This window comes from Myotis yumanensis, unplaced genomic scaffold, assembly GCF_028538775.1.
Source record: "Myotis yumanensis isolate MYYU_CA2020_CCGP unplaced genomic scaffold, mMyoYum1.0.hap1 SCAF_14, whole genome shotgun sequence".
NCBI lineage: Eukaryota > Metazoa > Chordata > Mammalia > Chiroptera > Vespertilionidae > Myotis > Myotis yumanensis.
Genome location: NW_027223765.1, coordinates 44,164,715 through 44,187,427, shown reverse-complemented (window position 1 = coordinate 44,187,427; position 22,713 = coordinate 44,164,715). Strand labels below are relative to the sequence as shown.

Genomic DNA, 22,713 nt, shown 5'->3' with positions numbered 1-22,713 from the left:
CAATTAAGCAGATCCCTATTGAAGAACATTTGGGTTCCTTTTATTCTTTTGGTATCACAAATAATGGTACAGTGAATTTTCTTGTACATATATCATTTTAACAGTTGGAAATATATTTCAGGATAAAGTCCTAAAAGATAATTTCCTAGGTCATTTGGCATGGACATTTTAAATTTAGATAATTATTGCAAGAGAAATGATTCTATGTGATTTAGCTGTGTTCCAGTAGATTTTATTTATACATCTGATCTTTTCCAAGTAAGTTAACCAGGCCTAATATCTTAAATTATAATTTATTCTTTAAAAATTTCTTTTAAATAATGAGTTTAAATTAAATGTTTTTAATTTAATTTATTGGGGTGACATTTGTTAATAAAATTATACTGGTTTCAGGTATGCAATTCTACAATACATCATCTGTATATTGTATTGTGTGTTTACCACTCCAAGTCAAGTCTCCTTCCATCACTATTTATGCCCCCTTTCCCTTCTACTTTCCCCATCCTTCTTCCCTCTGGCAATCACCATACTATTATCTGTTTTTTCTTTTTGTTTTTTACCAACAGGCTTGTTTTATGTTTTCTTTGATTTGGTCCATTGGAGGAAGTTGTGATACAAATGGTCGCATTATTTTTGATTCTTTCCTACGATCAATCATGCTGGGAAATATTGAAAGCATCCCAGTGCCTGATTCTGTGGGTAAATGGGAATGCCACTTTGATGAAAAAGGCTTGGTATATGATTACATGTATGAGGTATGATATAAAATTATTGTTATGATAAGCTGTAAACCACAATCTTGGATCAGCAGGCAAAATTCCTGAGTTCCAATTCTAGAGTTATTTTTAATTGTGTGGTTAGCATTGTAGTTCTTTCTCTTTAGTTTCTTCTCCTGTAACTTGTGAACAGACAGATAAACTTGCTTTAAGAATAGTTTAAAATTTCAGATTTAAATTAAATATATTTTCTCCACTTTTAAAATAATTTACAAAAGGATTATTTTAAACAGTAACCATTTGAATAATCATTTGACTCATGCAAATTTTTCTTAATAAAGTCATAAGATCTGGGATTTTTTACCTAAATCTCGAGGTTTATAGATTAAGAAACAAACCTAGAGAGGCAATGCCCAGAAGAGTCAGGACTTGAACCTAGTTCTCTTGACTGCCAGTGCAGAAATCTTTCCACAAAACCATTCTTAAAAACAGAATTTTATGAATATGACCAGAGTTTCATCCTCATTAGTCACAATGAGAAATCAATAAAATAATTTCTAAAACTAAAAAACCAAGAGTGATAACACAGCATATTCCTTAATAATTGGAGGAAAATGCCAAAATATCCAGCTTAAAGAGCTAACTGTAGTTGCTGTTGGAAAGGAGAAAATGATATTTGAGAGGGTGACTGCTGGTGTTTTTTCAATTACAGTTGACATTCTGTATTATATTAGATTCAGGTGTACAGCATAGTGGTCATATAACTTACAAAATGATCCCTCCAATAAGTCTTGACCCCATACATAGTTACAACAACATTATTCACTATATTCCCTAAGCTGTACTTTACATTCCCCGTGACTATTTTGTAACTACCAATTTGTACTTCTCAATCCCTTCACCTTTTTCACTCTATGTGATTTAGCTGTGTTCTAATAGATTTTATTTATAGATCTGATTTTTTCCAAGTAAGTTAACCAGGCCTTAATATATTAAACTAGAGGCCTGGTGCATGAATTTCTCCACATCAGACCTGGTGAGGTCCCTCAGCCTAGCCTGTGGGGATCAGTGGATCTCTGCACTGCCGCAGCCCAGCCTTACCTTACCTGCCAGCTCTTAGGGCTCCAGCCCACTGTCCGCATCAATCCCGCACAGCGAGAAGTGGTGTGCCAAGCGGCAGGTGATGGGGGAGGAGCCTGTGCTGGGTACCACATAGCTCCCGCTCATCCCAGCCTCACTGTGCCTGCTGCTTGTGGACACAGGGGTAGTGTTCAAAGGAGAGGCTAGCCAGCAGTCAGCCCAGCGTCTGGCGCCCCTCTGTCAGCTGACCAGAGCTCTTGCTGTGGGAGCGCACTGACCACCAGGGGGCAGCTCCTGCATTAAGTGTCTGTCCCCTGGTGGTGCACATCACAGCTACCGGTCAGTCATTTGGTTGTCTAGTTGTCCCATCATCTAGTCGCTTAGGCTTTTATATAAACAGATTGCAATTAATTTTTTTAAATGTCTTTTAAATAAATAGTTTAAATTAGATCCCTAAACCCTTCGCATCTGGCAGCCATCAGTTTGTTTGCTGTATCTATGAGTTTGTGTTTTGTTTGTTTTGTATTTTAGAATTCACATATGAGTGAAATCATATGATATTTGTCATTTTCACTCTGACTTTATTTTTGTTTGTTTGGTTTTTTTTTTTTTTTTTTTTGGTTTTCTTTTCTTTTTTTTTTTTAAATCTTTATTGTTCAGATTATTACATTTGTTCCTCTTTTTTCCCCCCATAACTCCCCTCCTTCCAGCTCCCACCCACCCTCCACCCTCACTCCCCACCCACTGAGTTCATCCATAGGTGCATGATTTTTGTCCAGTCACTTCCCGCATCTCCCACACCCCTTTTCCCCCAAGAATAGTCAGTCCATTCCCTTTCTATGTCCCTGATTCATTATAGTCACCAGTTCATTCTGTACATCAGGTTATTTATTCACTTGATTCTTAGATTCATTTGTTGATAGATGCATATTTGTTGTTCATAATTTGTATCTTTACCTTTTTCTTCTTCTTCCTCTTCTTAAAGGATACCTTTCAGCATTTCATATAATACTGGTTTGGCGGTGATGAACTCCTTTAGTTTTTCCTTATCTGTGAAGCTCTTTATCTGACCTTCAATTCTGAATGATAGCTTTGCTGGATAAAGTAATCTTGGTTGTAGGTTCTTGGTATTCAGCACTTTGAATATTTCTTGCCATTCGCTTCTGGCCTGCAAAGTTTCTGTTGAGAAATCAGCTGACAGTCGTATGGGTATTCCCTTGTAGGTAATTGAGCCTCTTTCTCTTGCTGCTTTTAAGATTTTCTCTTTGTCTTTTGCTCTTGGCATTTTAATGATGATGTGTCTTGGTGTGGTCCTCTTTGGATTCCTTTTGTTTGGGGTTCTCTGCGCTTCTTGGACCTGTAAGTCCATTTCTTTCTCCAGGTGGGGGAAGTTTTCTGCCATTATTTCTTGAAATAGGTTTTCAATATCTTGCTGTCTCTCATCTTCTGGCACTCCAATGACTCTGATATTAGTCCGCTTAAAGCTGTCCCAGAGGCTCCTTACACTATCTTCACACTTTCGGATTCTTTTTTCATTTTGCTTTTCCAATTGGGTGTTTTTTGTCAAATCTTTGGTTTGATTCTTGTGCTCCTCTGGTCTGCTATTGGGTATAATATTCTTTATTTCAGTCCGTGTATGCTTACTTTCTAATTTCTTTATCGTAGCATCGAGGGTCTCATTAGTTTTCGTGAGGCTCTGCACAAATTTATGGCAAGCCCTCAAAATTGCGATTCTTAGCTCCATATCCTCCATTTCTGTCATGTTTTTTTGTCTCCGCATCTTTTATGCTTTCTTGGTGCACCCCCTTGTGGTCTCTGTGCGCAGACTTGTTCTAGCCAAGCCTTAATTGTTGTAGTTAACACTAGAGGGATTTGACCACCAGGCCGACTGGCTGTGGAAATCAGCTGTGGGAAAACTTCAGTCCTCAGGGGAGGCGCTAGTCCAGCCCTTGCCTGAGGCAATCGGCAAATGGCTGTGCGCAGGGTTTGGGCGGGGCGGGCTCAACAGGGCGGGGGGAGGGAGCAGCTATGGCCGCTCTCAGTCCGTCCCCAGGGGCTCTGCCTCTCTGTCCCAGCAATCGCTGCAAACTTCGGAGGGGCCGTAGCCAGACAGTCCCGCTTCTCCCGTTTGAGTCTGGGTCCCTAGAGACTCGCCCGGATCTGTAGCCCAGAGTCTGAGACTGGCTCCTGATTGAAAACGACAATCGCGCCCTCAGCCGCCAGCCCACTTTTCGCGTGCACCCTCACCACCGCACCGCCGTACCTTTAAATTTTCCACACTGCGCCTCCGCTGAGCGTCGGAATGCTGTTGTTTTTGCTTCTAGTTGAAGAGACTCTCCTCAGCCAGCCTTCCCGTGGTTCTGGTTGATGTCCGCTCCGACTTTTAGTTGTATTTTTGAAGTGGTTGTCCACGGCGGCAGTCTTCAGTGTTTACCTATGCCGCCATCTTCGATTCCTCTTTGTTTGTTTTTTTAAAAAAATATTTTTATTGATTTCACAGAGGAAGGGAGAGAGAGAGAGAGAGAGAGAGAGAGAGAGAAACATCAATGATGAGAGAGAATCATTAACTGGCTGCTTCCTACATGCCCCCCACTGGAGATCAAACCCCCAACCCAGGCATGTGCCCTGATCAGGAATCCAACCAATCCAACCAATCACACTGTGACCTCCTGATTCATAGGTTGATGTTCAACCACTGAGTCACTCGGGTCAGGCCTGTCTTACTTTATTTAGCATAATATCCTCTAGGTCCATGGATGTTGTTGCAAATGGCAAGATTTCCCTCTTTATTATGGCTGAGTAATATTTCATTGTATATATGTACCCTCCTTTATCTATTCATCTATTGATAATATTTAGGTTGCTTTCATATATTGGCTATTAAAAATAATGCTGCAATTAACATAGAGTTGCATGTGTGTTTTAGATTTCTTTGAATAAGTACCCAGAAATGGGTCATATGATATTTGCAAGTGCTAGTCACGGCAATTGGACAAAAATAGAATAAATAATTTTCAAGTGCATATGGAACATTTTCTAGGTTAGATCACGTGTTAGACTACAAAAGAAGTATCAGTAATTTAAGAAGACTGAAATATATCAAGCATCTATTTCAACCATAATGGTTTGACACTAGAAATCAATTATAAGAAATAAAACACACTTTTTTTTAATTCTGTGTTTTACTTCTTATAATGGATTTTAAATTATATTTTTAATTTTTGAGAAAGCTCCATACTATTTTCCATTCCAGGCTCTCTGCCCATTTTTAAATCAGATTATTTTTTCTTTTGGTGTTAAGTTGCTTGAGTTCTTTATATATTTTGGATATTAACCTCTTATTGGATGTATCATTGGCAAATATCTTCTCTCATTCAGTAGGTTGGCTATTTATGTGTTTTTTATGGTTTTCATTGCTGTGCAATAACTTTTTAGTTTGCCAAAGCTCCATTTGATTATTTTTTCTTTTGTTTGCCTTGCCTGAAGAGACATATCAAAAATAAATAAAAATTTATTAAGAGCTATGTCATAGTTTACTGCCTATGTTTTCATCTATCGGTTTTATGGTTTTAGGTCTTACATTTAAGTCTCTAATACATTTTGAATTTATCTTGTTTATGGTGTAAGAAAGTGGTCTAGTTATTTTTTTTGCATGTATCTGTCCAGTTTTCACAACACTATTTATTGAAAAGACTGTCTTTATTCCATTGTATATTTTTGCCGCCTTTGTCATAGATCAATTGACCATATAGGTCTGGGTTTATTTCTGGGTCTCTGTTTTATCCCATTGAACTATGTGTCTATTTTTATGCCAATATCATGCTGTTTTGATTACTATAGCCTTGTATTATAGTTTGATATCAGGTAGTGTGGTACCTTTAACTTTGTTCCTTTTTTTCAAGATTGTGTTGGTTATTTTGGGTCTTTTGTGGTTCCAAGTAGATTTTAGGATTACTTACTCTAGTTCTGTGAAAAATGCCACTGGTATTTTGATAGGGATTTCATTGAATCTATAGATTGCTTTGTATAGCATGGATATTTTAACAATGTTACTTCTCCCTATCCCTGAGCATGGTATATGCTTCTATTATTCGTATCTTCTTCAATTTCTTTCTTCAGTGTCTTACAATTTTTAGAGTATAGGTCATATATAAACTTGGTTAAATTTATTTCTAGGTATTTTATTATTTTTGATGTAATTGTAAATGGGACTTTATTTTTAACTAGAGGCCCAGCGCATGAAATTCGTGCATGGGAGGGGGGGTTCCTCCCCCCGACCTGCACCCTCTCCAATCCAGGAGCCCTCAGGGGATGTCTACTGATGGCTTAGGCCCAAACAGGCCTAAGCTGCAGTCTGGCCTCCTTCTGCAGGAGGTGACCGGGCTGATCAAGGGAAGATGCTGCCACCATCACCCCGCTGCTGCTGCCACCATCACCCCACTGCTGCTGCCACTGCCGGCTGCCACAGCCACCAAGGTGTTTTCATCAACACGGACTCCAGTCCCTTCACCACAAAAAAAAAATGACAACTTTAGGCATTTTCAAGATGTGTCTTTTATAGGATATGACCTTTCCTTTCCTTTTTCCTTTTTCCTTTTTCCTTTTCCCTTTTCTTTTCCTCACCTGAGGATATTTTCCCGTTGATTTTTAGAGAGCATGGAAGAGAGAGGGAAAGACAGAGAGAAACATCAATGTGAGAGGGACACTTCAATTGGTTGCCTCATGCATGAGCCCTGACCTGGGCCCCAGGCAGGGAGGAGCCTGCAACCTAGGTACATGCCCTTGACCAGAATCGAACCCAGACCCTGCGGTCAGCAGGCCAAGGCTCTATCCACTGAACCAAACTGGCTAGGGCAGGATATGACATTTCTTAACCCCTCCAGCAGCAGACCTTCATTTTTTCCTCCAGGAGTGAGGTGGAAAAACCCTAGATCACCTTCTTGGATTCTTATTACCCAAGTTACCAAGAACACTGTGAGTGGCGTACCAGGAGCTTAGCCAATGAGCAGTCAGAAAAGGTATTTCCCCTGTAGCTCATGTGCAGAGGCAGGACTGCCGGGTGCGCTGTGGCTGGCAGGCCCTGCTGTCTGTCTATGGGCCTGCTCTCTGTCCCTGCCCCGCCCCGCCCACCGGGCTACCAGCCTTGCTGTGATAGGAGCCTGTGGGCCATGGGGACAGGACCCAGAGGTGCTCCATGCACTTCCTCGTGACCAGTTGTTTGTCTGGTCGTGAAGGCCCTGGCCTATTATTAGTATAGATTTCTCTTTATGATAGTTTGTTATTAGTATATAGAAATGCAACAGATTTCTGGATATTAATTTTAATATTAATATTAATATTATCCTGCTACTTTGCTGAATTCATTTACCAGTTCTATAGTGTTTTGGTGGACTATTTAGGGTTCTCTCTCTATATGTCATGTCATCTACCAAAAAATGGCAGTTTTACTTCTTCCTTTCTAACGTAAATGCCTTTTATTTCTTCCTTTCTAATTTGGATGTTGTGTTTGTGTGTTTTACTTCTTATAATTTATTTCTAGTTTCATACCATTGTGGTTGAAATAGGTGCTTGATATATTTCAGTCTTCTTAAATTACTGATACTTCTTTTGTAGTCTAACATGTGACCTATCCTAGAAAATGTTCCATGTGTACTTGAAAATTATTTATTCTATTTTCGTACAATTGCTGTGGCTAGGACTTGCAATACTGTGTTGAATGAAAGTGGTAAAAATGAATATCCTTGTCTTGTTCCTGATCTTAACAAAAATGCTTTTAGGTTTTCACCATTGAGTATGATGTTAGTAGTGAGCTTGTCATGTTTTATTATGTTGAGATGTGTTGCCTCTATTCCCACCTTGCTGATGGTTTGGGTCATAAATGGATGTTGAATTTGGTCAAATGCTTTTTCTGCATCTGTTATTGTGATCATATGCATTTTTGTCCTTCATTATTTTAAAATGTATCTTTATTATTGAAAGTATTATAGATGTCCTGTCCCCCCCCCCCCCCATTAACTCTTCTTCCACCCCAATCCTGCCCTGCCCTCCAAGACCTTCACTGCATTATTGTCAGTGTCTGTGTGTTATGCATTGTTCTTCATCTTGTTTAGGTAGTGTATCACGTTTATTAATATGTGGATATTGAATCAACCTTGCAAATTAAGAATAAATCCCACTTGATCATGGCATATAATCTTTTTAATTTATTTCTGAATTTGATTTGCTAATATTTTGTTGAGTATTTATGCATCTATGTTCATTAGGTAATGGTCTATAATTTTATTTTATTTTTCTTTTCTTTTAAATTAAATCTTTATTGTTCAGATTATTACAGTTGTTCCTCTTTTTCTCCCCCATAGCTCCCCTCCACCCGGTTCACACCCCACCCTCCGGCCTCACCCCCCTCCCCACTGTCCTCATCCATAGGTGCACGATTTTTGTCCAGTCTCTTCCCGCATCCCCCACACCCCTTACCCCCCCCAAGAATAGTCAGTCCACTCCCTTTCTATGCCCCTGATTCTATTATAATCACCAGTTTATTCTGTTCATCAGATTATTTATTCACTTGATTTTTACATTCACTTGTTGATAGATGTGTATTTGTTGTTCATAATTTGTATCTTTACCTTTTTCTTCTTCTTCCTCTTCTTAAAGGATACCTTTCAGCATTTCACATATTACTGGTTTGGTGGTGATGAACTCCTTTAGCTTTTCCTTATCTGTGAAGCTCTTTATCTGACCTTCAATTCTGAATGATAGCTTTGCTGGGTAAAGTAATCTTGGTTGTAGGTTCTTGGTATTCAGCACTTTGAATATTTCTTGCCACTCCCTTCTGGCCTGCAAAGTTTCTGTTGAGAAATCAGCTGACAGTCCTATGGGTACTCCCTTGTAGGTAACTGACTTTTTTTCTCTTGCTGCTTTTAAGATTCTCTCTTTGTCTTTTGCTCTTGGCATTTTAATGATGATGTGTCTTGGTGTGGTCCTCTTTGGATTCCTTTTGTTTGGGGTTCTCTGCGCTTCCTGGACTTGTAAGTCTATTTCTTTCACCAGGTAGGGGAAGTTTTCTGTCATTATTTCTTCAAATAGGTTTTCAATATCTTGCTCTCTCTCTTCTTCTGGCACTTAATTCAGATGTTGGTGCGCTTGAAGCTGTCCCAGAGGCTCCTTACACTATCTTCGTATTTTTGGATTCTTTTTTCATTTTGCTTTTCTGGTTGGGTGTTTTTTGCTTCTTCGTATTTCAAATCTTTGACTTGATTCTTGCAATCCTCTAGTCTGCTGTTGGAACTCTGCATAATATCCTTTATTTCAGTCAGTGTATGCTTAATTTCTAGTTGGTCCTTTTTCATAACCTCGAGGGTCTCACTAGATTTCTTGAGGGTCTCACTACATTTATCGGCGGTCTCGCCAGTCTTTTTGAGGGTCTTACTAAATTTATCAGTGGTTTCTAGAAAGTTCTTGAAAAACCTTAAAAGTGTGGTTTTGAACTCTGTATCCAGTCGTTTGCTTTCCTCCATTTCTGTCATTTGTGACCTGTTTCTTTGTCTCCTCATTTTTTATGCTTCTCTGTGTTGGTAGAGTGGCTTTGTGTGCTAGGTGTCCTATATGGCCCAATGGCTCAGCCTCCCCAGTTACCTGAGGTGGACACTCTTGGTGCACCCCTTTGTGGGCTTTGTGCACATTCTTGTTGTAGTTAAGCCTTGATTGTTGTAGGTATCACTGGGAGGAATTGACCTCCAGGCCAATTGGCTATGAGAGTCAGCTGTGTCTACGGTGGGAAAACTTCTGTGCTGAAGACACCCTTATGAGGTAAGACTTGCTTCAGTGGGGCTTTGGTGCTCACTGAGTCTGCCCCCCCTGAGTGTGTCCCTTATGGATCTGAGGAGTTGTAATTGGATGGTCCCACTCTGACCACTGGGTACACTGGCTCTTGGATCTAAGGAGGTGCTAATTTAGCCTCTGTCTGAGGCTACCCAGCAGGAGCTATGAGGAGATCTGCAAGTTCCCCTTCCTTGTTTGGGGTTTGGAGGTGCCCAACTGAGCCCCAGCTGTGAAGCAGTGTAAGCTGCTGTGGGGCCTTGGGCCTTCTCTTGGAAATTCTGGATCTGTCTGGCCCAGCTGCAGTTTGTTAGGTAATTTTCAGATTGCAAAGGGCCAAGGCATTCATATGCAAAAGCCTCTGCCACAGCTTGCGTGGGACGGGGTCTCAGGGAATCAACAGGGCAGAGCAAGCAGCTATGGCTGATCCTCAGCCCTGCCCTAAGGGGCCCCGTGTCTCAGTGTCCCGGTAATTGCTGCAAGCACCTTTGAGAGAAAGCCGCCCTCGAGTTCCAAGTTCTGCTCGCTGCCAGACAGTCCAGTTTCTCCCCGTATGAGTCTAGGTCCCCAGGGACTCACCCGGAACTGGAGCTCAGAGCAGTCGGGGGCTTATGACTCCCTCCCGATTCAAAAAGACAGCTGCGTCCTCATTTGCCAGCCCTTGCCACGTGCGCCTCCATACCTCTGCACTTCCACACCTCCTCTGAGTCTCAGTGTGCTTTTCTCTTTCCTTCTTGTTGTAGAATTTCCACTCAGCCAGCCTTCCTGTGGTTCTGGATGATGTCCGTTTTGTCTTTTAGTTGTATTTTTGAATTTGTTGTGGGAGGCAGCAATTTCCGGTGTTTACCTATGCCGCCATCTTGGTTTCTTGATGGTCTATAACAGGGGTCCTCAAACTTTTTAAACAGGGGGCCAGTTCACTGTCCCTCAGACTGTTGGAGGGCCGGACTATAGTTTAAAAAAAAACTATGAACAAATTCCTATGCACACTGCACATATCTTATTTTGAAGTAAAAAAAACAAAAACGGGAACAAATACAATATTTGTATTTGCATGTGGCCCGCGGGCCGTAGTTTGAGGACCCCTGGTCTATAATTTTAAAAAAATAATATGTCTTTGTCTGAATTTGGAATCAGGATAATGCTGACTTTGTAAAATGAGCTTGTGAGCCTCTCCTCTTTTTCAATTTTTTGAGATATTTTGAGAAGAATAAGTGTTATTTTTTGTTTGAATGTTTAGTAAAAGCAATTGTAAAGCCATCTAGTTCAGGACTTATGTTTGTTCAGAGTTTTAAAAATTATTTATTCTATTTTGTTAGTAGCTCTTGTTCTGTTCAGGTTTTCTGGTTTTTCTTGACTCAGTCTTGAAGGATTGTAATTTCTAGAAATTTATCAGTTTCTTCAAATTTTTGACATATAATTGTCCAAAGTATTTTCTTATAATCTTTTGTTTATAGTTTTCAAACAGTTGTCACTTGTCCTCTCTCATGTCTGATTGTATTATTTGGCTTCTCTCTCTTTCTTGATAAGTCTGGTTAAAGGTTTATTAATTCTGTTTATTTTCCAAAGGACCAGCTCTTGATTCATAGTTCTTTTGTGTTGTTTATTTTTAGACTCTATTTTGTTTATTTCCACTTTGATCTTTATTATTTACTTCCTTCTACTCATTTTGGGCTTCATTTGTTGTTCTTTTTTTAGTTCCTTTTGGTATAAGGTTAGATTGTTTATTTGAGATTTTTCTGTGTTGAGGTAGCCCTGTATTGCTATGAATTTCTCTTATAGGACTGCTTTTGCTTTTGGGTCATGTGTTTTGATTTTCATTTGTCTCAAGGTATCTTTGATTTCTTACTTGATCTCATTGTTAACCCATTCATTGTTCATGTCCATGTGTTTGTCTTCTTATAATTGATTTCTAGTTTTATACCATTGTGGCTGAAATAGATGCTTGATGTAGTTCAGTTTTCTTAAATTACTGATACTTCTTTTGTAGTCTAACATGTGATCTATCCTAGAAAATATTCCATGTGCACTTGAAAAGAATGTGTATTCTGTTACTTTGGGGTGAAATGCTCTAAAAATATCAATTAAATTCATCAGGTCTAATCTCTCATTTAAGGCCACTGTTTCCTTGTTCATTTTCTGTCTGCAAGAACTATCTTTTGATGTCAGTGGGGTGTTAAATTCCCCTAGTATGATTGTGTTACTGTTGAGCTCTCCCTTTGTGTTCATCAATATTTGCTTCAAACATTTAGGTGCTCCTGAGTGCATAAATGTTTGCAATGGTTATATACTCTTGTTGGATTGGTCCTTTTGTTATGAAATGTTCTTTGTCTCTTATTACAGCCTTTGTTTTAAAGTCTATTTTGTCTGATATGAGTATTGCTACTCCAGCTTTTAAAAAAAATTTAGTCTTTGTGTGAGTCTTTTGTTGGCAATATATGTATGAGTCTTATTTTCTTATAAATTCAGCTACCCTGTGTCTTTTGAATGAAGCATTCATTCCATTTATATTTACAGTGATTATTGATAGTTATGCAGTTATTGTCATTTTATTATTCATATTTTTTTCATCTTCTTCTTAAAGGAGTTCCTTTAACATTTCTTGTAATACTAGTTTGGTGGTGATGAACCTACTTAGCTTTTTCTTGTCTGTGAAACTCTTTATCTCTCAATCTCTCATCTAATTCTAAATGATAGCCTTGCTGGGTAGAATAATCTTGGTTGTAGGTCCTTGCTTTTCATCACTTTGAATATTTTGTATCAATCCCTTCTGGTCAGCAAGGTTTCTGTTGAGAACTCAGCTGACAGTCTTATGGAAGCTCCCTTATAGGTAACTAACTGGTTTTTTCTTTTGCTGTTTTTAAAATTCTTTTTGTCTGTAACCTTTGGCAGTTTAATTGTGATGTTTCTTGGTGTGGATCTTTTGGGTCATGGTTGGGACTCTCTATGCTTCATGGACTTGTATGTCTATTTCCTTCATACAAGGGAAGTTTTCTGTCATTATTTCTTCAAATAGGTTTTCAATCCCTTTCTCTCTCTCTTCTCCTTCTGATACCCCTATATTATGAATGTTGGTACAAGTGATATCCCAGAGGTCCTTTAAATTATCCTTATTTTTAAAATTCTTTTTCCTTTTTGCTGTTCTGATTGGTTGTTTTTGATATCTAGTCTTCCAGATCACTAATTTGGTCCTCTGTTTCATCTAATCTACTGTTGATTCCCTCTAATATATTCTTCACTTCAGTTATTGTATTACTTATTTCTGACTGTTTATTTATTTTTGTTTTCTAATTCCATTTTTATGTTTCCCTTTGTTGAAGTTCTCACTGAGTTCATCTACTCTTCCCTTGAGCATTCTTATAAGTAGTGTTTTGAACTCTGTATCTGGTAGATTGCTTGTCTCCATTTCATTTAGTCTGTTTTTTCGAGTTTTGTTTAGTTCTTTCATATGGGACATTTTTTTGTCTCCTCAGTTTGGTTGACTCTTTGTGTTTGTTTGTGTAGATCTTCTAATTCTCCTGGTCTTGGCAGAGTGACCTTATGTAGTAGGTGTTCTATGGGGCCCAGTGATGCAGTCTTTTTAGTCACATGATCCAGGTACTCCAGGGATATGCCTTGTGTGGGTTATGTGTTGAGTCCTAACTGCTATTACAATGTCAGTGGGAGGGATTGCCCCTCAGGCTGACTGGCTGCAAGGAAGACAGTGGATGAGCTGTGGTGTAGTGGTTAACCCCACAGGGTGGGATTCATTTTAGCAAGGCTCTGGTGCCTGCCAAGTCTACCCTTTGGGTATGTTGTTTGTGGAGTTAATTGGGTAGTGCTATCATATGGTCTAAAGCTGGTTGGTTTTGGGGTCTCTCGGGAGAGGCTTTGGTGCAGGTCAAGGTCAGCTGCTGCCTGTGTCCAGTCTGGGGCTACCTGGTAGGAGCTACAAAGTGATCTGCAGTTGGTTGCCATCTGTGCTGGGTTTGAGTCACCTAGGAGAGGCTTGGCTGCAAACTGAGGCCCGCTGACATTAGTGCTGGCCTTGGGGCTGCTTAGCAAGTGATATAGGGCAAGTTGAGGCCAGCCACTACTTATTTGGGGTTTGTGGACCTTTGAGAGATTTTTAGGAAAGTCCACAGTGCCAGCCAATGCTGGCTGCTTGTGAGAAACAGCTGCTGAAAGAAGTTTGGGCCTGTGAGTGAGTTGGGTGGGGCAGGTTTTCAGGGAATATCCAGGGTAAGGCAAGTGATGTTAATCAATTTGATGGAGACTCAGATTTGAAACTCTCCTATACCTGCAGGATGGGTGGGGGGAGGACTCAACAAAGAAACAATGGCACCTGCCAGTACTTCTGTCTAGGCCAGAACTCTGAAGCCAGATAATTCATTTTCTTGCTCTGAAGCCAGACAATTCAGTTTCTCCCTGTGTGTCCTTTCCATTTTTTGACCTGTTGTCAAGTGTTTGTGAATGTGTGAGTTTGTGTCTGGGCCCTGTAAGAGAACACCTGGGTCTCCAGCAGCCCTCTGTCTCACCTGGATAGAATCCCTGCTGATTTTCACTGCCAGATGTTGTGAGGACTCCTCTTCCTGATGCTAGTGGTCCAGGCAGGGCCCCTTTATCCTCAGCAAAGATTTCTGCAGTTAAGATATCCCTCCTGCCTGGCCGGCGTGGCTCAGTGGTTGAGTGTCAACCTATGAACCAGGAGGTCACGGTTCGATTCCCACTCAGGGCACACATGTTCAGGTTGCAGGCTCAATCTCCAGTGGGAGGGTGGAGGGGATGCAGGAGACAGCCAGTCAATGATTCTCTCTCATCATTGATGTTTCTATTTCTCTCTCCCTTCCTCTCTCCATATATCCTGAGTCTTGTTTTTTTTTTAATTGATTTGAGAGAGAGGAAGGGAGGCGAGAGAGATAGAAACATCAATTAGCGCCCTTGTGCATGCCCCCTATTGGGGGGATCGAACCCGCAACCCAGGCTTTTGGTTCGATGTCAACACTCAACCACTAAGCCACACTGGCCATCCCTCCTGATTCTTTTTTTTCCCTCACAGTCTAATCATTTATTCATCGAGCTAACAATTCCTGTACACTTACTCTGTGATTCACGGGATTACACATTCATCCCTCCTGATTCTTAACCACCAACACGTGGGTGTGGGAGCAGCCCATATTGTGTCTCTGTGTGGCTTCTCTATATCTAGTTATAGGAGTTCTGTTCAGCTAGTCTTCAGATGATTCTTTTGGGTGGTTGTTCTATAATTTAGTTTTAATTTTGATGTAGTAGTGAGAAGAGTTAAGCACAACTGTTGTTTTTCTTACCTGGTAAATTTTTTTTACTCTAAAATATGTGCAGCTCTAACTGGTTTGGCTCAGTGGAAAGAACATCGGCCTGCAGATGAAAAGGTCCCAGGTTCGATCCCCTGGGCATGTACCTTGGTTGCGGGCACATCCCCAGTAGGAGGTGTGCAGGAGGCAGCTGATCAATGTTTCTAACTCTCTATCCCTCACCCTTCCTCTCTGTAAAAAAATCAATAAAATTTATTTAAAAAAAATAAAATAAAATATGTGCAAATATAACATTGAAAAATATAAAACAAAAACCTAAAAATTAAGAATATGAATTATTAAAGAAACATTTAGTCAACCTTGCAAAATTATTACCCTCCAGACACAATCTGCTAGAAAATAGTTAAAGATTCTTGGATGTCAGCCATAGCACTGAAGCAGGGTCTAAGAGACCTTTTACTCTGCCAAATGTTAACCCCTTTGTTGCTTGAAGGTGGGAGGCCTTGGGATCTTTAGGGAAGGGCTGGGCAACACAGAGGAAAATAATGGTGGAGGAGTATGGGTAGGGTGGGATCGGGGAGGTGGTCATGGATTAGGGAGATACTCAGGATGTTAGGACAGCAATTATTTAGCCACTGGTTTAGAAGAATTTCAATATTGTAACAATCAATTCAACCATTTTGATATGTCCTTGCTGAATATTGGCCTGGATCAAAATACCAAAGAGAATAAATTTAGATAAACAAACATAGTGAGTTCACATGATGTTTTGTTTCTAGTTAGATTGTTGCCCCTTTATTTTAAAATATGAAAACATGAATTCAAACTTTAGTAAATTATAACGAGTTACATCAGAGTGCTTCTCAAATAAATACTTGATATATGTCAAAGGATATCTTGAAGCCACTTTGGAAAGATTGGAGTGCTAAGAGAACATAGATGCAAAAATATCTGAAATTCTAGGTATGTTAAATTTGTGATAACTGTTTCATTATGTTCTTCAGATTATCATTGGAAAGGAAAATTAAAGAAAAATTTATTTCTTAAATTGGGTAGTGGATTCATGGATGTTTATTAAGTTGCTTTATGACTTAAAAATGTTATATATACTATTTTGAAGAAATCTGTTATTTCATACTAAAAAGCAGAAAGACTATTAAGTTTTTAAAAGTAAATATGATAACTGTGTTTAAAAGAACCTTTCAGATAGCAAGTGCATTGTTATAATATTTGAAACTTATGTTCTCTTGTAGTTGAAAAACCGAGGTCGCTGGGTCCATTGGAATGAATTAATTAAAAGTACTGATTTAGGAGATAAACGTATCAAGATTCAAGATATCATAGTTCCTACAATGGACACAGTTAGATATACATTTCTAATGAATTTGAGTATTACCTATGCCAAGTAAGAAATTCTTATAACATACACTTAAGTCATAACAGTGTCATTCTAACAGGATCATAGAATATTTGAAGTAAGCTAATTGACATGTCCATATTGACATCTGTTACTAGTGGCAAACCTAGAATCCAGGTTTCCTATTGCCCATTTCAAACTCTTTGCCATTATACTTTGTTGCTTCATAAACTGCCTTATGTTTCTTTTATTTGTAACAGACTAAAAATCAGTGTTATTGCTAATAGGTATGCATTCTACTCAAAGATTCACTGTACTTCTGAGGTCAGACTAACCATGATCCACATTCTTCCATTACATTTAATAATTTTCAAACATATCCTATTCTAGTTCTTCATAACTTAAGATGAACATGCAAAACCCAGGCTTGAATCAGAAGAACACATCAAAAAAGAGTACATGAAACTGAATCAAAAGCCTAGCATGTACTATAGGCATATCCATACCAACTTCCTTAATAACATTTTGGTAGTTATTTTTCTTTTAAAACATGAGGCATAATTTATTATTAATGCTATTTTGAACTAGAGAAGCTTACATAATATGCATGAATGTAATGGTTTGTTGTTTATAAAAAACTTGTTTTTGAATGAATTTGTGACAATTTTATCTTGTTTAATAAACAAAAACAGAAAGAATAGCTTATGAGGGAACATTATTTTATTACTATTTTATAGTTGCATTTTTGCATTTATTTATTTTTATTTGTTTATGATTTGAGAGAGAGAGAAACACTGATTTGTTGTTCCACTTATTTATACATTCACTGATTGATTCTTGTACCTGCCCTGACCAGGTATTGAACCCTGAACCTTGGCAAATCAGGACGATACTAACCAACTAAGCTATCTGGACAGGGCTGCATTTTTGCATTTAATGCCTAATATTTAAAACTTTCTTAGGCAAGGAAGTCACTTGCCAATTCTGAGGAACTATAGTATGGTAATTTTTTTGTGCTATGAGACATTTGTCAGAATAATGATTTTAAGTGAGTAATGTAAATATAGGATTACAAGGGAAATCACATGTTGAAATACATTTATTAAAATATTGAACAAATTTGGGCCTGCCTGGTTTGGCTCAGTGTTTGAGCGTTTACCCATGAACCAGGAGGTCATGGTTCCATTTCCGGTCAGGGCACATGCCTGGTTTGCACGCTTGATCCCCTGTAAGGGGGTGTGCGGGAGGCAGCCAGTCAGTGATTCTCTTCCATCATTGATGTTTCTATCTCTCTCCCTCTCCCTTCCTCTCTCTGAAATCAATAAAAATATATTTTAAAAACTGAACAAATTTGGTCCATAGTAGAAATACATATGCTTCTTTTTTTTTAAACCCTCATCCAAGGAATGAGGATATTTTTTCCATTGATTTTCAGACAGAGTGGAAGGGAGAGGGGGAGGAGAGAGAGACTCAAACCTGCAACCTAGGTAAGTGCCCTTGACTGGAGGCCAGTGTTCTAACCACTGAGCAACAATGGCCAGGGCCATGTACTTCTTTATGAATCCTATATAATATAAGCCTAATATGCTAAGTGTCCAGTCGCCCGGTCGTCCATTCAACAAATCAAAGCGTAATATGCTAATGATATGCTAAGGCTGCTCAACCACTTGCTATGACCTGCACTGATCTCCAGGGGGCAGACAGTCAACTGGTTGACCAGTCGCTATGACATGCACTGACCACCAGAGGGTAGATGCTCTGAACAGTAGATTTGCTTGTGCTGGGTCTGGCAGATCGGGACTGAGCAAGAGGGCTGGACATGCCCTGGAACCCTCCTGCAGTCTCTCCCCAGCTGGCCAATCTCCCGTGTCCCTCCCCAGCCTTGATTGTGTAGCGGTAGGGTCCCTCGGCCTGGCCTGCACCCTCTCACAATCTGGGACTTCTCGGGGGATGTCAGAGAACTGGTTTCGGCCCAATTGTGCAGGCCAGGCCAAGGGACCCCACTGGTGCATGAATTCGTGCACTGAGCCTCTAGTACAGTGGTTCTCAACCTGTGGGTCGCGACCCCTTTGGGGGTCGAACGACCCTTTCACAGGGGTTGCCTAAATACATCCTGCATATCAAATATTTACATTATGATTCATAACAGTAGCAAAGTTACAGTTATGAAGTAGCAACGAAAATAATTTTATGGTTGGGGGTCACCACAACATGAGGAACTGTATTAAAGGGTCGCGGCATTAAGAAGGTTGAGAACCACTGCTCTAGTACATTAACTATGATCCAGTAGTGAGTCTGATGACTGTCATAATTTCGAAGAAATCATTGCATCAGTGATATTGAGTTGTCACTAACAATTATAATATTTAGTATAATGTCTATGATTTCTACTGGTGACAAACACACAGGTACTATTAATACAATTGCTCCATTTTAATTAAGGATAGTGAAAGCAAAGATATAACTTTTTTGTCATTCCAGTTCACAGATTCTCTGAACACTTTAAAAATTTCTTCAATTGGTCCATAGACCCCAAGTTAAGAACAGTATTTTATTTATTAAAATTACTTTAATAAACAGTTTTTCTTAAGGCAAGGGTTACTCAGATTAGGACACATAGATGAATTCAGGGGTTACTATAGTTGTAAAACTTTAGTTTTATGTTTATACTTCAATGATAATTTTTAAAAGTAATACATATTAGCATAATTTAGTTTACTTAGATGACCCCTTCTAACAGAATGCTGTTGCTTAGCTTGTGTTTGTCTTTATGTATTGTGTACTACCAAATTATCACGCAATGTGACAGTATTTAATTTTTCAATTCAGTATTTCTCAAACTTGGAGTCCTTAGAGTTCTATGAATATAAACTCATAGGATTTTTTTCCTTTTCTAATTAGTTATGATCACTCAACTATGAGAAGCCCTGCTTGAGATTCCACTGAATAGAAAATTCCTTATAGTTTGCTTTTAGATAAGTATTTTCAGTTAGTAATTCTGACTTGGTTCTAAAATGTTAAATAGGTATATATAACTGTTAGATTTAGAATTCACTGTCTTTTATTTCTCACACAAACTTTATGCTATTGAGATAACTGTGAAACAGCCAAAATCTATCTTATGTCATCATGTCATCAGTCTATTCCACACGACACCCTCTTGCCTGTACTTCTAACTAAAAAATATAAACACTGTACATAACTTTCCTGAGACAAAATTTGCCTTTCCTTTCTGAAAAGTTAAGCATATTATTACTTCTTTTATGAGTATTTTGCATATAGCAATGTTACATCTGTTCAAATAATAGTTCCTTACCATACTATTAAAGTTTTGGTAACAGGAAGCAAAAATGTGTGCCAGTTGATACTTTACCAGTCTTTCGTGATATAACAATGATAGATTAAAATGTGAGTTTTTAGATGAATTTGATTTGATTATTTTTTACATTTTCAATAACTTTAACTTCCCTTAGTAGAAATGTATTCTGACTTTTTCCCCTTTTGAATGATATATTCATTGTTTTCCTAAAGGCCACTGCTTTTTGTGGGTCCAACTGGTACAGGAAAATCAGTGTATGTGAAGGATAAGCTAATGAATCACTTGGAAAAGAACCAGTATTTTCCTTTTTATGTTAATTTCTCTGCACGGACCAGTGCCAACCAGGTTCAGGTTAGTTTAAAGCCAGAAACATAGATTGATAGTTATTGAATGTTTTGCCTTATTTGATTAGTATTTAAAATTGTATATTAAATGAGCAGCTGTGCAAATTTTCTATGAATTCAAATTAAACTTCAAACTTATTTTTGGCATTACAAATAAGTTTTAAAAGTCAGGTTTTGAGGACAAACATTTGAGAGAACATATTTGCATTAATACTGGATTATTGAGATTTGTCATCTTTTTTTTATGCCAAGAAGCAGCAGCAATTGATTTCTTACCTAGGGAAGGGAGTATAAAGGGGGGAGGGGGCAGAGAAAGAGGAGAGAGAACTTTCTAGACTCTCCTAGATGATCCTTAGGAGCATTTGCTGCTTATTGAAGCTCTGTCTATGATATATATTTCAAACCATGGACTATTGTAGACTTTCTGTGACAAGAATTGTGTAGCTGTGCGTCCCACCCTTTACCCCCAGAAGTACCAACATGGAAGTATTGCATGAGGCCTTTTCCAATCACCATTTTTATCAGCCATTCCTAAATTTATGTCTGTCCAATCTCTCTTGACCTGTGGAACTCATTTTCATTGTTTTAAACCTGTAGAATTCCCTTAATCTCAAAATCTTACAAATTTAAATTAGTAATTTTAGATATTGAGTAAATTAAAGTTAATAGCTGTGTTGGGGTATTTAATGAGGAAAATATTTGTGTGCATGTGTACATATGTGTATAATAAAAATATGTATGTAACAATTTTTAGTACTGTAGGGTTTCAATAAGTTCTCTTTAATGTTGAATATGAAGTTTGATATCACTCTAAAAGTGAATAAATATAAACATGCACATGGTGCTGCTTGACATTATTTCCTTACATAATTAAACTTAACTTCCTTATTTTTTCTGGTGTTAAGTATAACTACTATACCTTCTTCTTTATATTTTAGAACATTATTATGGCAAGATTGGATAAAAGACGCAAAGGAGTTTTTGGACCACCTATGGGAAAGAAGTGTATAATTTTTATAGATGATATGAATATGCCTACATTGGAGAAATATGGAGCTCAACCTCCTATTGAATTATTACGACAGTTTTTTGACTGTGGGAATTGGTAACTATTTGATTGAAGTCTTAATTAGGCATAGTGAAGTCAGTTTTTTATTTTTTTCTATTTTAATTTCTCAGAGCAAAATAATACATTTTTTCAAGTTATTTATGAAAGATAAATAACTGATTGCTTATTTTCCTATACAGAAAATTTTGGAAGACTTTTTCTTTATAAATTTACTTTATTTTTTATATATTTTTTCTGAGTATAATTTTAAAAAAAATATTTTTATTGATTTCAGAGAGGAAGGGAAAGAGAGATAGAAACATCAATGAGGAGAGCCCACAACCTGGGCATGTGCCCTAATCAGAAATAGAACTGTGACCTCCTGGTTCATAGGTTGATGCTCACTCACTGAGCCACACTGGCCAGTCTAGAAGACTTTTATATACCTTTTTTATACCAGTTTTTCCTCTGAATGTGTGAATTAGATAACGGATTAATAATCCAGTATTGGCAATGTATATATTCAATACTGTAGTAAATCTTTCCTTTACAGCGATTGTTTTCAAAATAATCTACTGATTGATATCTTTCAAAGTACTATTCCCTCAGGGCTGAGATTTATGGGCAGTTTCCAACCTAAGTAATTATAATCAACACCCTGTGTTTCTACCATTTTAATTTCTTTATATTTTCTGTTACTGTTTGGGACTACCATATCTTTGAAATGGCTTGATTTTTAACAGCAATTTCATAGATAATTTTACTTCCTCCACCCCAATATAGCATTATTCTTATCTCAAGGCAAGGGTAGACTAATTTTGAAGCTAAGTCCTATTTTGGAAATACGTTTTTGTTACTACTGCAGGCCCTTGGAATCCTGCCTTCTGGAAATAATCACTGTTAATAATGTATTCCCTCTTCCTCCAAGTTTTTGTTCTTTATAAATATTTTTATTTTAAAAAATATACTCATGTTACACATGTTTTGCAACTTATTTGCACTTAAGTATTTATCTTAAACATCTATCATGTTATTTGCCTCATTTATTTTATTGGCTTTTAATACTATTTAGTTCTATGAATCTTGCCATAATTTACTTAGCCAGTTCCCTATGACAGCTATTATGGTTGCTGCCATAAACCGAATCATATTTTCATACTTTCTAGTGTGCTCTTAGACTAAGTACTGGTTATATAGATTTCTCCTATCATCCTCCCCTGATTTTTGCAAGAACTTCAATATTAAAGGACTTAATGGCCTATTGGAAATAAGAACTTGTTCAACTGAGTGATTCCAACTAAACTGAGCCATTTAGCTATCCCTTTCTGATTAAAACTTCTTCGGAGATTTGTTACTCCTGAATGGGTCCTTTTTTATATAGCAAAAGTGTGTAGTTACTATTTAGATGTTCTTGTGTTCTCCAAAGATAAGATTTGAGATGAGAAAAAGAAATCAGGACTTTGCTGTACATAGTTTAGCTATATAATTTATTTTCAAGCAGGGACATTTCTGAGAGTAAAAGGGGAGTGTCAGTAATTACTCTAGGGCAGTGATGGCGAACCTTTTGAGCTCTGAGTGTCAGCATTTTGAAAAACCCTAACTTAACTCTGGTGCCGTGTCACATAGAAATTTTTTGATCTTTGCAACCGTAGTAGAACAAAGACTTATATTTTTGATATTTATTTGATATATTTAAATGCCATTTAACAAAGAAAAATCAACCAAAAAAATGAGTTCGCGTGTCAGAGGTTCGCCATC

General features: G+C 38.1%; 1 protein-coding gene across 5 annotated transcripts in view; it reads left to right on the top strand.

Moving 5' to 3' along the window:
* DNAH12 (dynein axonemal heavy chain 12) overlaps positions 1 to 22,713 on the top strand; it is a 239,044-nt gene that overhangs the window by 114,344 nt on the left and 101,987 nt on the right. For 4 of the 5 annotated variants that reach the window (XM_070390827.1, XM_070390825.1, XM_070390823.1 and 1 more), the window contains exons 36-39: positions 567 to 755; positions 16,141 to 16,292; positions 19,776 to 19,914; positions 20,846 to 21,012. In XM_070390827.1, the coding sequence (XP_070246928.1) occupies positions 567 to 755; positions 16,141 to 16,292; positions 19,776 to 19,914; positions 20,846 to 21,012 (647 nt within the window). The remainder of the gene's footprint in view (positions 1 to 566; positions 756 to 16,140; positions 16,293 to 19,775; positions 19,915 to 20,845; positions 21,013 to 22,713) is intronic. The other variant, XM_070390826.1, reaches the window with a different exon arrangement.